We start from the raw sequence: 12,906 nt of genomic DNA on the forward strand, positions 1-12,906 counted from the left end.
CCTCTCCCTCACTCCCTATTTGTTAGTTTAAACGCTCTTGTGACCACCCTATTTATCCTTTGAACACTTTTAAGGTTGTAGTGGTGTAATTGGCTGAAGCTAAACTCACCGTACAATGTGAACTCGCTATTCCACATATCGAGTTGGGGTGCTTAACCATTTGCTAGTTCCGCACGTCTTTGGTAGGACAAGGTAATAAGTGAAACAACCAAGCGGAGGCGCAGTTGCACTGTATTATTAAAGTGACAGAAATTAAAAGCTGTTGCAAATTCTTTCCAGTCCTCAGTGTCAACATTCAAACTAAACTAGCATCTTTTATGAATGTACTTTTAGGTTTCAGTGTAAGCGAACCGAATAAAACTTTTTTTTAAAAAAAGAGTTGTGCAGGGGAACTTGAAGCAACTGTCTCTGAAGAGAGTGTGGAGCAGGCTGTGTCTCAGCTCCACCCTTGTTGGGGAGCAGCAGGAGGAGGAGGTGGGGACAGCAGTAACATCCGGACTGGAGTCCGGAAAGGAGCGGAGCTGGTCTAGCTCACGAACTGGATCGGGTTCGCCAGCAGCAACTCGGACTGGGGCTTTTTTGGTGCTGGTGACGCCGCTCTGGTCGCGGCTCGATCACAATCCCCGGCGGTGTGACGAGGCGACGTCTCTGCCTGAAGCTGCTGAGGGAGCCGAGTCAGTCCTGACAGCTGCCGGATGGGGTCTGAAGAGAGGAGCCTGGCTGATAAATTGCTGGAGGAGGAGGAAGAAGTTGAGCCCGGGGGCTCGGTGCGGGTCCTGCAGGTGAGAAGGAGCCAGAGGGAAGGGAGGTTAACATAACCAGGGCAACTCCTAGATTCCAGAGAGAAAAGCGGAACTAAAGATTGGAAATGTAAACAGAAAATGCATGCAGATACCCAGCAGCATCTTCAAATAGAGAGGGGCACTTGACCACAGTATAGGGATTGTGTAATAACCTCGACAATTCAAGCCCCATCAGTGCCAATCCAGAAAAGTCAAAATCGTTTCTGAGAATTAAGCTGATCAGATGAAGCATTGAAACAAAATACGTCTAATTTATAATTTAGCGGGAGAAGTCCTTGATCACTTATGGTCCAAGTCGTAACTAGAACAGGTGACAGAATTTGCTTGAGTGTTTACTTGGGGATAGTTTGCATGAGTTCACTCCGAATAAGATCAGGAACAGACTTCGCTGTGAAACCTTCCATGGTGAGGCGGTCCAGTGATTACAAGACCCTTTTTTTGTTTGAGGGAACCGCTAGGGTTTCAAATTGGTTAGTATTGACGTGCTCTTCTCTTCACCCCCCCCCCCCCCCCCCCCCCAATCTACGTTACAATCTTCAAATGATGAAGGCGCTGCACATGTTAATGTTCTTATGAGAAAACACATTTCTTGGAGTTTTAGTATATACGTAAATACTTTTTAAAGAAAATAAAACTCCCTTCTTGTGAACAAAGCTGAACTCACCTGGTCCCTTGATATTGATGTGCCCGCCTCCGCCCCATAAGAGTCAGTACCTTTGGGACACCAGGGAGAATAGAAAGGAGAATTGACATTATGCCTGAAATCACTTGATCTTCATTCTAACCCTCTGTTTGACTCTTTTTAGAGAAATCTTTTGCCATCTCTCCCAGACTTTTTTGTCCTATCTCCACAGAAGGGCAATGGACGAGCACTTCCATTCTGCCGTAAGCTCTGCTTTGCTGTAGGAGGTGCACCATATCAAATGACAGGAAATGCTATTGGTTTCTTCCTCCAGATCTTCCTGCTGGATGTGGTTCAGGTAAGGCCCATTCATACAAGTCATTTCAGTCCATTTTCAAATTTGTAGTCATTTCTTCAGTGAAGTGATGGTTACACAGTGGTTATGTAATGAACTAGCAACCTAGAAGTCACGAATCCAGAATTTTTTGTGACAAATTGAGAAAAAAATGCACCAAATTTATTCAAATCTGCCAAATTGTGTTCAAGTCCCAACTAATTCACCAACTAATTCCCCGGGAAAAGGAACTTGCCACCCCAACCCTATTTCTGACTCCAATCCATCAAGATGTGGTTGACCCTTAATACCCTCTGAATTGACTTAGAGTTGTATACCACCACAATATAATCTTAAACCTAACGCATCGTGTTAGTTGGTGGGAAATGGAAAACAGAAAGCGAATGACTACTTGGCTGAAAAATGATGTGCCTACCACCATAATAAATAGGAGGTGTAGGCCATAGAGCTCTTGAACTACTCCATCAATCAATAAGATCAATACTGATTTTCGATCTCAACTCCACTTTCCTGCCTTATTTCCATTGCATCAGCTCACTTAGTGTTCAAAACTATTATGATCTCTGTTAGATCTGTTGTTTAAAATGTTAAAATTATAGATGCCTCAATAAAATATTTTCTAAAAATAAACTATTGCAATCTCAATCTTAACTATACTGAACAACCAAACATTTACAGTCCCTTGGGTTAGAGAATTCTAATGATTCACAACCCTCTTGAGTGAAGATGTTTGTCCTCAGCTCAGTCCACAATAACTGTCTCCTTAATCTGATACTGTGCCCCTTAATTCTAAACTCACCAATGAGTGGCAATAGCCTCTTAGCTTCAACTCTGTCAAACTATTTCAGGGTCTTGAGTTCCACTGAGATCACCTCCCATTTTTCTAAATTCCAGAGAATATAGGCTATTCAATTGTTCCTCATAACTCAACCCTGTCATTCCAGGAATCCAGATTCTGCTTTGAACTTCTAAAGCAAATATATCCTTCTATGGGTACAAGAGATCAAAACTGTACACACTGCTCCAGATTCTTCAAAACCACGTAGAATTGCAGTAAGACTTCCTTACTTTTGAACTCCAACCCCCTTGCAATAAAGGCCAACATATAATTTGCCTTCCTAATTGCTTGTTGTACCTGTTAGTTAACAATGTGTTTCACATACCAGGTCACCCAAATCAAACAGAATACCACATTTCATAATTTCTCACCAGAATGCTGTTTTTATTCTTCCTACCAAAATGAATAACCTCATATTTTCCCACATTATACTCCCATTTGCCACATTCATGTCCACTCACTGAACCTATCATTATCCCTTTGCAGACTGTTGTGCCCTCCTTACAGCTAACTTTCCCATCTAGCTTTGCATCACTAGTAACTTTTGGGTGCATTATGCTCCGTTCTTTCATCTAAGTCATTAATATAGATTGCAAATAACTGAGACTCTAGCATTGTTCCTTGTGCTACTCCCTAGTAACCTCATTAGCCTGCCAACTTGAAAATGATCTAATTATTCTTAGGCTCTGTTTATTTTCTGGCCTTTAACCAATCCTCTATCCTTCCTGATATGTTACACCAACCCATAAGCATTTATCTCATGCAGCAACCCTTCACCTGTCAGCTTATTGAATACCCTTTGGAAATCCAAAAATACTGCACCTACTGGATCTCTGCTACCTCGCTAGTTACATACACAAAAGAACTCTCATTTGCCAAACACAGTTTCCCTTTCATATAACCTTGTTGACTCTGTCTAAATATATTTTTGGCATTATGATTTTTTAACTGTGCTGTTACCACTTCCTGTTACCACTCTGTAACTACAGTATGTACAGGATATATTGCAGCATTTTTACAAACTTTAAAATCAATATTGTGTTTTTAACTGGTGCATGTGTTCGGATATTGCTAATGTTCTAGTTTGTGGTTTAACTTAAGCTTGTACATTTGCTAATACCATGACATGCAATAACAGGAGAGAATGATGTTCTTCAGCTAAATGTTCCAACCTATACATTCTTCTATGCTATCATGAGTTATAAAAAAATAATTTGGAGTACCCAATTCATTTTTTCCCCCATTTTAGCATACCCTGCCCATTTTATTTGGGGGGGGGGGGAGGGGGGTTGGGAGTCGTGGGGGTGACACTCACGCAGACATGGGGAGAATGTGCAAACTCCACATGGACAGTGACCCGGGGCCAGGGTTGAACCCACGTAAGGCAGCAGTGCTAACCACAGTGCCGCTCCTATGCTATCATGCAGTTAACTCTGTTTCCCACTTCCTCTATTCCACTATTGATAACCAGACATTCAGCCACCTATACCTTTTCCTCCTAAAAATGAATCACTGGATCCTCCACCTTTATGTCTTTTGTTTCTCAAAATCTCCATCACAATCCTTCTAATTACATTTCCTTTAGTCACTTGCCCTATTTCTTATACTTTCTCTTTTCCTCCTCAGGATATCTGCTGGTTCTCATTTTCCTTGCAAAGCATTTTTAGCTGCCTTTTTGTGAGGAGGATATTGAAATATCCATGATAGGGATGGAAATAGTGGACCTAGGCGGTATTTATGCTATTAGATTTGACTGTATATGGGATTCCTGACTGGAGCTGCACATTGCACCTTCTTTCTGTGGCCTCATCGCAACCTACTTCTCTTATCTCCTCCAGCCCTACAACCATCTGATGTCTCCGGGCTCCTCTAACTCTAAACTCTTTTGCATCCTGATTTTTTAACCACTGCACCCTTTGCTTCAGCTACATAGGCCCTATTCTGGAATCCCTTCTATAATACCCTCCGTGTCTCAATTCCTCTTTCTCCCGTCAAGATGCTCCTTAAAACCTACTCTTTATTATTGCAACAACACTTTTTAAGTACAGGATTTATAGTTAGTCTTTCACCAAAAGACTTCAACAAAATCATTAAGCTCTCACACTGGAAGAAGCTATGTAAAGCAAAAAGGAGTTTTGTAATAGATATACAGATTTTTGTGACTTGTTTAAGATCGTAGAATATGAAAGTCTAATTGAAAATAGCTTTCTCCTGAGTTGAGAAGGCAGCTTTACATCTGATGGGCTCAACATTGTTCAAGGAATAAGTACTCTTGTTCCTTGAAATCTGCTTGCTATAATTTCAGCAACCATCATCAAAGAAAACAGTTTCCGAACTACCATTCTTATTCTATGGAAAAATCCTTGTTTAGGATTCCAGTTTTGTAGTAGCACGATAACTGCTCCTTCTGCAAGGCTATGTTTGTGTGGTGGTATGTCCATTAGAGTTAGACTGTCCAGAAACTTTGGAGGATATAGACTGTTATCATTTTTGTCTATTGTATTAAAGCTTATGTATTTCAATTCACCTGACAACCTTTCTAAGCTTTTATATTCCAATCTAGTGAATATTCATTTTTAGCACAAATAATAACTTTTGAATAATTTGTATCAAATAATTGTCCTCACCATTTTGCCACACTTAACACATTCTATTATTTCATCAAACCCTACTGTGCCATCTCTGTCAAATGGCATTTCCCTTCCTTCCCTCCCATGCCATCCATCTCAATCCCATTCCTTTCATGCCATCCCAATCCTGCTCTTGCCATCTCCATCCCTCCCATCAATTTCATCCCATGGAAACTCTCCAACCGGCAGAACCTTGTTGCTGGGCTGCTTGTACTTTCCACTGTTCTTCTCTGTCGTCCTGCTGCTGCCTCCACCAGCTACTGACAACTGCATGTACGCTCATTGCTTCAGCATTTCACATGCCTCAGCAAATGCCAGATACTGCCCATCAAATAAACCCTCCAACAACCACAAACCTTAAAATGATCAATCAAAACAATGCTGGCAGGCAAAAACTATTTTTTAATATAGATTCTAATTTTTATTCAAATTGACCAATGAAGGATTTGTGATGTAGTTTGTTTCCTTCAGTACTATTGCGAGTTGACAGTTTAAATCACTGACTGCTCACAACAACTGACTGTTTGGTGGCAATTATTTTATGCATTTATGAATCTTCTCTCTCTTTCAGATGGAGGCTTTCTATGCATCTCTGATTTTATTCATAGGTCGAGTTTGGGATGCTTTCACTGATCCAATTGTTGGATTCCTCGTCAGCAAAAGCAGAAGAACAAGATTTGGAAAGCTGCTTCCTTGGTGAGGCATATTATTACGATCCTGGACCAGATCCCAACATTTACTAGGATACTGGACTGAAACCACAACATTTTATTTAATTTGTAAGACTGTGAGGAAAGGACACTTCATTTCAGGAGTGACTCCATACCCAAATAAGGATATGGTATATTAAAACAAACTTTATTATTAACACATTACTAAAATAGCTTTAACATCATACAATAAATAGCTTACAATTACCAGTTAAACTATGCTTAACAATAAAATGAAACATTTTTAAGGTCCTAACTGCTATCTTTTATCTCCAATCAAGCAAAACCCATCTCGGGTCAAAATCCATTTTTAAATACAGTTGGCAAACACAGAAATACTAGAGAGATGTCTTGGACAAACTGCTTTGAGAGCGGTTCATAGAACATAAAACATAGAACATACAATGCAGAAGGAGGCCATTCAGCCCATCGAGTCTACACAGACCCACTTAAGCCCTCACTTCCGCCCTATCCCCCTAACCCAATGAAACAACCTGCAGATTCTTGCTCATGTCAAACTACTGTTTAACTTCCCAACATTTGGCAAAAACTTTTTTATCTGTTCACAGCAAAACCTCAAACTCAATGCCTGACTGCTTCAGCCATGGCGCCACATATTAACTACATCATGTCTACCCTATTAACTGAGTCATGAGCATCTTGTTATGACTAATCACACCCTGCTCAATTATCTAAACGCCAGGGAGCCTTCCTCATATAAATAAAATTCCATCAGCTCTGTTTAGGTAAACACTATACATGGTTGGAATTAATGATAATCTTAATTTTATGATGCTTTAATTACCTCTTTTGTAGCCCTAGTGCCATCCTGTCTTTTAAACCAGGATTTTTAAAGCAATTCTGCAGTAGATACCTACCCAAACTAACCCGGGTTTTTAACCATTACTGCACCTGATACATATAATGCAATATATATCTGAAATTCCTACATTATCACAGTACCTTGAATCATATTTTCTTGCTACTTATAGGGGAATGCGAGAATCAGTGCAACTGCAGCTGAGGTTTTCAATAATTTCTGAGATCAGAGAGACGCTGCAGGCTGCTTACTAAAGTAATTATATAAAGAAACATCAACTATTAATTGAAACAAGTACTCCAATTTTCTCCTCCGGGTTAAGCTCTGCACTTTTAGATAGAAGGGCTGCCTGAGTTATCAGACTGAGGAAAACCATCTGATGATGTGTTGAATCATGCAACTACTTCAATTTAAAATGACTGGATCTTCAATGAAATGAAATGAAAATCGCTTATTGTCACGAATAGGCTTCAATGAAGTTACTGTGAAAAGCCCCTAGTCGCCACATTCCGGCGCCTGTCCGGGGAGGCTGGTACGGGAATGATGCAGAATGAACTGAAGAACTGACAAAGATCTGTGACTATCTGATACTCGATAATTTATTCTGAACTTTAAATGGATATTGTTAAAACGCTCTTTAGCTCCTCATCAATATTATCTATAATCCACCTTTTTAGTCCGTTTTTTATCTTTATGAATACTAACTCAACTTCATTAACTGACTTTTAAACCACTTCCACTCCTCTTGACCATTTAACTTTGCTAATCTTGAAAAATATGTATTCTTTCAGACCTTGTGGTTAATTATTGCTTTGATTTAATTTTAAAATCTCACCCCAGGATATTGAGAGTAATTATTGTTTACTTGCATTTTTATTTCGTACCCAAGATTTATTCTGCTTGATCTGCATGTACAGATTGTTATCAAGCTGAGTATGCAAGGAAGAAGTATTTTTGGCAGATTAGAACCGAATTGTAATGAGAACAATTTATTTAAACACAAATTGAAGATCAGATAAATGTGACTGAAAGGTTATGATGAAATTCCACCAACAAATATTCTGAACAATATTAGTGCATCAACAAAACAAAACCGCAGTCATTTGGTGATGGAACAGATAATTTGTGAATTAATTGCTCGTAAACGCACAACAATAGAATCCCTACTGTGCAGAAAAAGGCCATTTGACCAGTAAAGTCTGCACTGACCCTCTGAAAGAGCACTCTACCTAGGCCCACTCCCCTGCCCTAGCCCCATAACCCCATCTAACCTGCACATCTTTGGACGCTAAAGGGCAATCTTAGCATGGCCAATCCACCTAACATGCACATCTTATGACTGTAAGAGCTTTCAAACTATGTGATATTGTGATGCATTAAATCTGGAGAATAAGTGAACAGTGATGGACTCTGGATAAAATGACACGACAACTAAAATTTAGGAATTACATTTTTATAGCATATCAATAGTTGTGAATAATTCCCTTCTCATCTGTCTTTCTCTAGGATATTGTTTTCCATGCCATTTGGAGTGGCTTCTTATTTCCTGTTATGGTTCAGTCCTTCTTACACCATGTCCTGGAAATACAGCTTCTTCTGGTATCTTATGACCTACTGTGCATTTCATACCTGCATGAGTGTAAGTTTTTTTTTAGTGTAACCTGAAGCCAATGAGACACTTACACCCAGCAGTTGTGGGAGTGGGACTGGTTGATATTTCCATATCTATGTATCAGACAGCCATCTTTACATCTGAACATTGAGGTCCATATCCCTCTTGAATGCCTCAATTGAACCTGTTTCCATCACACTGTCTGGGAGTACATTCCAAATCTTAACCACTTGTGTGCAAAGTCTTTTCCTTGTGTCGCCATTGCTGCTTTTGCAAATTATCTTAAATCCATGACCTTTTGTTCTTGATCCTTACACTATGGGAACAACCTTTCTCCATCTACTTTGTCCAGACCCCTCATAATTTTGGAAATCTCTTTCAAGTCTCTTCTCTTCAAAGAAAACAGCCCCAACTTCTCCAATCCATTTGCATAACTGAAGATCCTCATCCCTGGAACCATTCTCATGATTTTTTTTCTGCACTCCCTCTAACATCTTCACATCTTTGCTAAAGTATGGTGCCCAGTACTGGATGAAATACAACCGTTGAGACCAAGACACTATTTTGTACAAGTTTAACATAACTTACTTGCATTTATACACTACATCCGCCCCTATTACTAAATCCTAGGATACTGTCTGCTTTATTAACTGCTCTCTCAACCTGTCCCACCACCTTCAATGACTTATGCCCATACACACCCAGGTCCCTCTGTCTTTGAATCCCCCTTTCGAATTGTAGCGTCTGTTTTATGTTGCATTTCTGCATTCTTCCTCCAAAATGAATCACTTCACACTTCTTGGCATTAAATGTCATCTGCCATCTTCCATCCATTCTACCAGCCTGTCACATCCCTTTTGAAGTTCTGCACTATCATCTTCATGGTTCACAATAGTTCCAAGTCTTGTATTATGTACACATTTTGAAATTGTGCCCTGAACACCAAGGCTTAGGTCTTTAATATATATCTGGAAGAGCAGGGGTCCCAACACTGACACCTGGGGAACTCCATTATAAACCTTTTCTCAGTCCAAAAAGCATTATGCTTAATTTTGTGTCACTCAGGCAATTTGATGTCCATATTGTTCCTTTCATTCCATAGACTCCAACTTTTCTCACAAGTCTGTTTTGCGATACTTTATCAAATGCCTTCTTGAAGTCAAGTACACCACATCAATAGCTTTACTCTCATCAACCTTCTCTGTTACCGCATCAAAAACATTCAGAGCAAGTTAATTAAACATGATTTGCCCTTATCAAACCAATGCTGATTTTCTTTAATTAACCCACATTTGCCCAAGTGACAATTAATTTTGTCCAGAATCATTGTTTTGAGAAGCTTTCACCCAAAATTAAACTGACTGGCCTGCAGTTAATGAGTTTATCTTTTGAATAAGGGTATAAGATTTGCATTTTTCCAGTGTTCTGGCACCACCCGAGTCTAAGGAAGACTGGAAAATAATGGCCATTGCTTCTGCAATTTCCACACTCACTTCCTTCAGTAATCTTAATTGGAATGCATCTGGTCTCAGAGCCTTGTCAACTGTAAGTACTGACAGCCTATCTATCCAATACCACCTTTTCAATGTTTAAAAAAAAATAAACTTAGAATACCCAATTCACTTTTTGCAGTTAAAGGGCAATTTAGTGTGGCCAATCCACCTACCCTGCACATCTTTGGGTTGTGGGGGCGAAACCCACGCAAACATGAGGAGAATGTGCAAACTCCACACAGACAGTGACCCAAGGCCGGGATTGAACTTGGGACCTCGGCGTTGTGAGGCAGCAGTGCTAACCACTACACCACCGTGCTGCCCCCACCTTTTCACTGTTAAACCCTTCAAGCGCCCAAATGACTTCCTCTTTTACCATGACCTGTGCAGCATCTTGTTCTTTGGTAAAGACAGATACAAAGTAACTGCCCCTCTGCCTCCATGAGTACATCCCCCTTTTGGTCCCTGGTTCAGCTTATTCCTCCCCCAACCAACTTTTACTATTTATAGGCTTACAGAAGACATCTGGATTTCCTTTCATATTAGCTACTGGTCTCTTTTGATAATCTCTACTTACTTTTAATTGCTTTTTCACTTCCCCTCTGAACCTTCTATATTCACCCTGGTTCACGCTTGTATAGTCCAGCTGACACCTATCATAAACACTTTTTTTCTCCTCCCACTTAATTTCTATCTCTGTCATCCAGGGAGCTCTCGATTTGTTTGCCCTGCCTTTCCCCTTCCTGGAAATATACCTTGTCTGTGCCCAAACTCTCCCCTCAAAAGGCAGTCCATTGTCCACATACTGTTTGGCCTGCCAACCTTGGATTCCAATTGATCAGGCCAGATCTATTATCACCTCACTGACAAAAAGGTACATTAACATTGCTCAATGTGATCTATTGCTCAGTGTAATCTTATAGGACATCAATCACTGAAAAAGATGTAGAGGATGACATTTGCAAGAAAATTAGGAGCAGGAATTATAGAGTAGTTATAATGGGAGACTTTAATTACCTGAATGTAGGCTGTGACAGTAAGAGTGTAAAGGGCAGAAGGGGGCAAGAGCTTCCGAGTTTGTTCAGAAAAACTTTCTCCAGCCATGTTTCCAGTCCACAGAGAAAAGAAACATTGCTTGGGAAGGAGGTGAGCTAACTGGATCAAGTAATAATAATCTTTATTGTCACGAAGTAGTTAAGTAGGCTCACATTAACACTGCAAAGAAGTTACTGTGAAAAGCCCCTAGTCACCACATTCCGGCACCTGTTTGGGTACAAGGAGTATTCAGAATGTCCAATTGACTTTCGGGACTTGTGGGAGGAAACTGGAGCACCCGGAGGAAACCCACACAGAGACAGGGAGAATGTACAGACTTGGCACAGACAGTGGCCCAAGCCAGGAATTGAACCTGGGATCCTGGTGCTGTGAAGCAGCAGTGCTAACCACTGTGCATGTGTCGCCTGCAATATCAATAGGGAAGCATTTTGTGGACAGTGATCATTGTAGCATAAGGTTTCAGTTGGCTATGGAAAAGGGCAAGGAATATCCAGAGGCTGTATCTACTGCATGGGTGATATGCAAAAGACACTCTATATCGTCCCATCAAGATTAAATAATGTTCAGCTACAAAGGAAAGCTTCTTTTGCGCTGCCATCAAGTATTTCCTATCAGTGTGCCTGGTCAGTACTTAAGATGAACACTGCTATTGTACCAATTCTTTTATACTCATTCATGGGATGTGGGCATCACTGACAAGACCAGCAATAATTACCCATCACTAATTGCCCTTGGTAAAGTGGTCTGAGCTGGCTTATTGAACCACTGCAGTCCATCTGGTGTAGGTATTACCATAGTGCTGTGAGGAAGGCAGTTGAGCACTAGTTCAGTCCCCACACCATCCATTCAGATTGCCAATCTTGAGAGGTCTTCTGCTGTAGTCTTGTCCCAATATTGTTAGTTTGTCCATGTTTAAACTCTGGCTGACGTCTCCGTTTGCAACTGAAAATCGATGAATTCAAGTTTCCTATGCAGTTTTCTGCAGAGCCCTTGTTTGTGTCACCATTCACAGCTCAGCCAAAGTTTCTAAAGTGTTAGGCGGTGAGATTTGATGGCCACACTTAGCAGTCAGGAGAGATCACAACAGCCAACACCGGACCTATTCTTTTTATGTCTCAATGAATATGCCAGATGTGGCACTGAGATAATTGACAGAGAAACAAAAAGCAAAATGAACTGAGATGGGCATTATTTAGGAAATTAGTAATGCTACTTACAATTACTGTTTTCTAACAAAAATAGACTAATTCAAATGACAACCCATCACTGGGTGGTTTAGATCACTTGATTTACCTCACAATTGGTTATATTTTTGTTGACTTCGAATGAAACTGAGTGTGAAGGATGACTCCGGCATTTGTCACTCACCACAGCATCAATGTATCTCTTTTTTTCTTCAAGACCAGTTGCAACTTTTCTTTTGAGTCATGAGTTAATATAATAACTGCCTTTATTTTTAGAGTTCCTGTACTTGCTTACTGCCAGGGTGTGCAAATAAAATAAGAGTGGCCAGCATTTGAGGGGAGATGATACTTTTTTTTTTGTAGTATGTAAATAGTCTTTTGGACATAGTGAAAACAATAATGTGGGTATTACATTTTTAAAGGCAAAAGATTGAACAGGAAACTATTTAGAAACATGGAAGTGGAAAAGATTGGTTAACCGTTGAGTGTAATTCTTCATGAACATTGCCTTTGCAGATTTATCTTTAAAATGGTTTAAGATCAAATCTTCTGATTTTTAAGATTAAGGGCAACTGAGTATGGTATAGGAAACATCTCTTCCTTTTTCAGTAAGTAGTTGCTGTGTTTGGTGTAGTTTCAGGCCCTGTGCTGTCCGCTAAGTAAGCAGCAATTGGCACCTTTTAACAGGAATAAATCTCGAAAGGTGTCTCCTGGGAGGAGATCAGTAAAAATGGATGTTGAGCAGGAGGAGATATTAATAATGGTTTTAAGGTGGTTGTTTAA

The 12,906-nt window shown here is 40.1% G+C and overlaps 1 protein-coding gene across 2 annotated transcripts in view; it reads left to right on the forward strand.

Annotated features, from left to right (window-relative positions):
• Positions 1–236: 236 nt before the first annotated feature.
• Positions 237–12,906, forward strand: part of LOC119969526 (sodium-dependent lysophosphatidylcholine symporter 1-like) — a 57,020-nt gene continuing 44,350 nt past the window's right edge. Inside the window, exons 1-4 of one of the 2 annotated variants that reach the window (XM_038803235.1) lie at positions 237–782; positions 1,610–1,783; positions 5,820–5,944; positions 8,285–8,417. In XM_038803235.1, the coding sequence (XP_038659163.1) occupies positions 696–782; positions 1,610–1,783; positions 5,820–5,944; positions 8,285–8,417 (519 nt within the window). In that variant the 5' untranslated portion in view covers positions 237–695. The remainder of the gene's footprint in view (positions 783–1,609; positions 1,784–5,819; positions 5,945–8,284; positions 8,418–12,906) is intronic. The other variant, XM_038803236.1, reaches the window with a different exon arrangement.

The sequence above is a fragment of the Scyliorhinus canicula genome, chromosome 7, assembly GCF_902713615.1.
Source record: "Scyliorhinus canicula chromosome 7, sScyCan1.1, whole genome shotgun sequence".
NCBI lineage: Eukaryota > Metazoa > Chordata > Chondrichthyes > Carcharhiniformes > Scyliorhinidae > Scyliorhinus > Scyliorhinus canicula.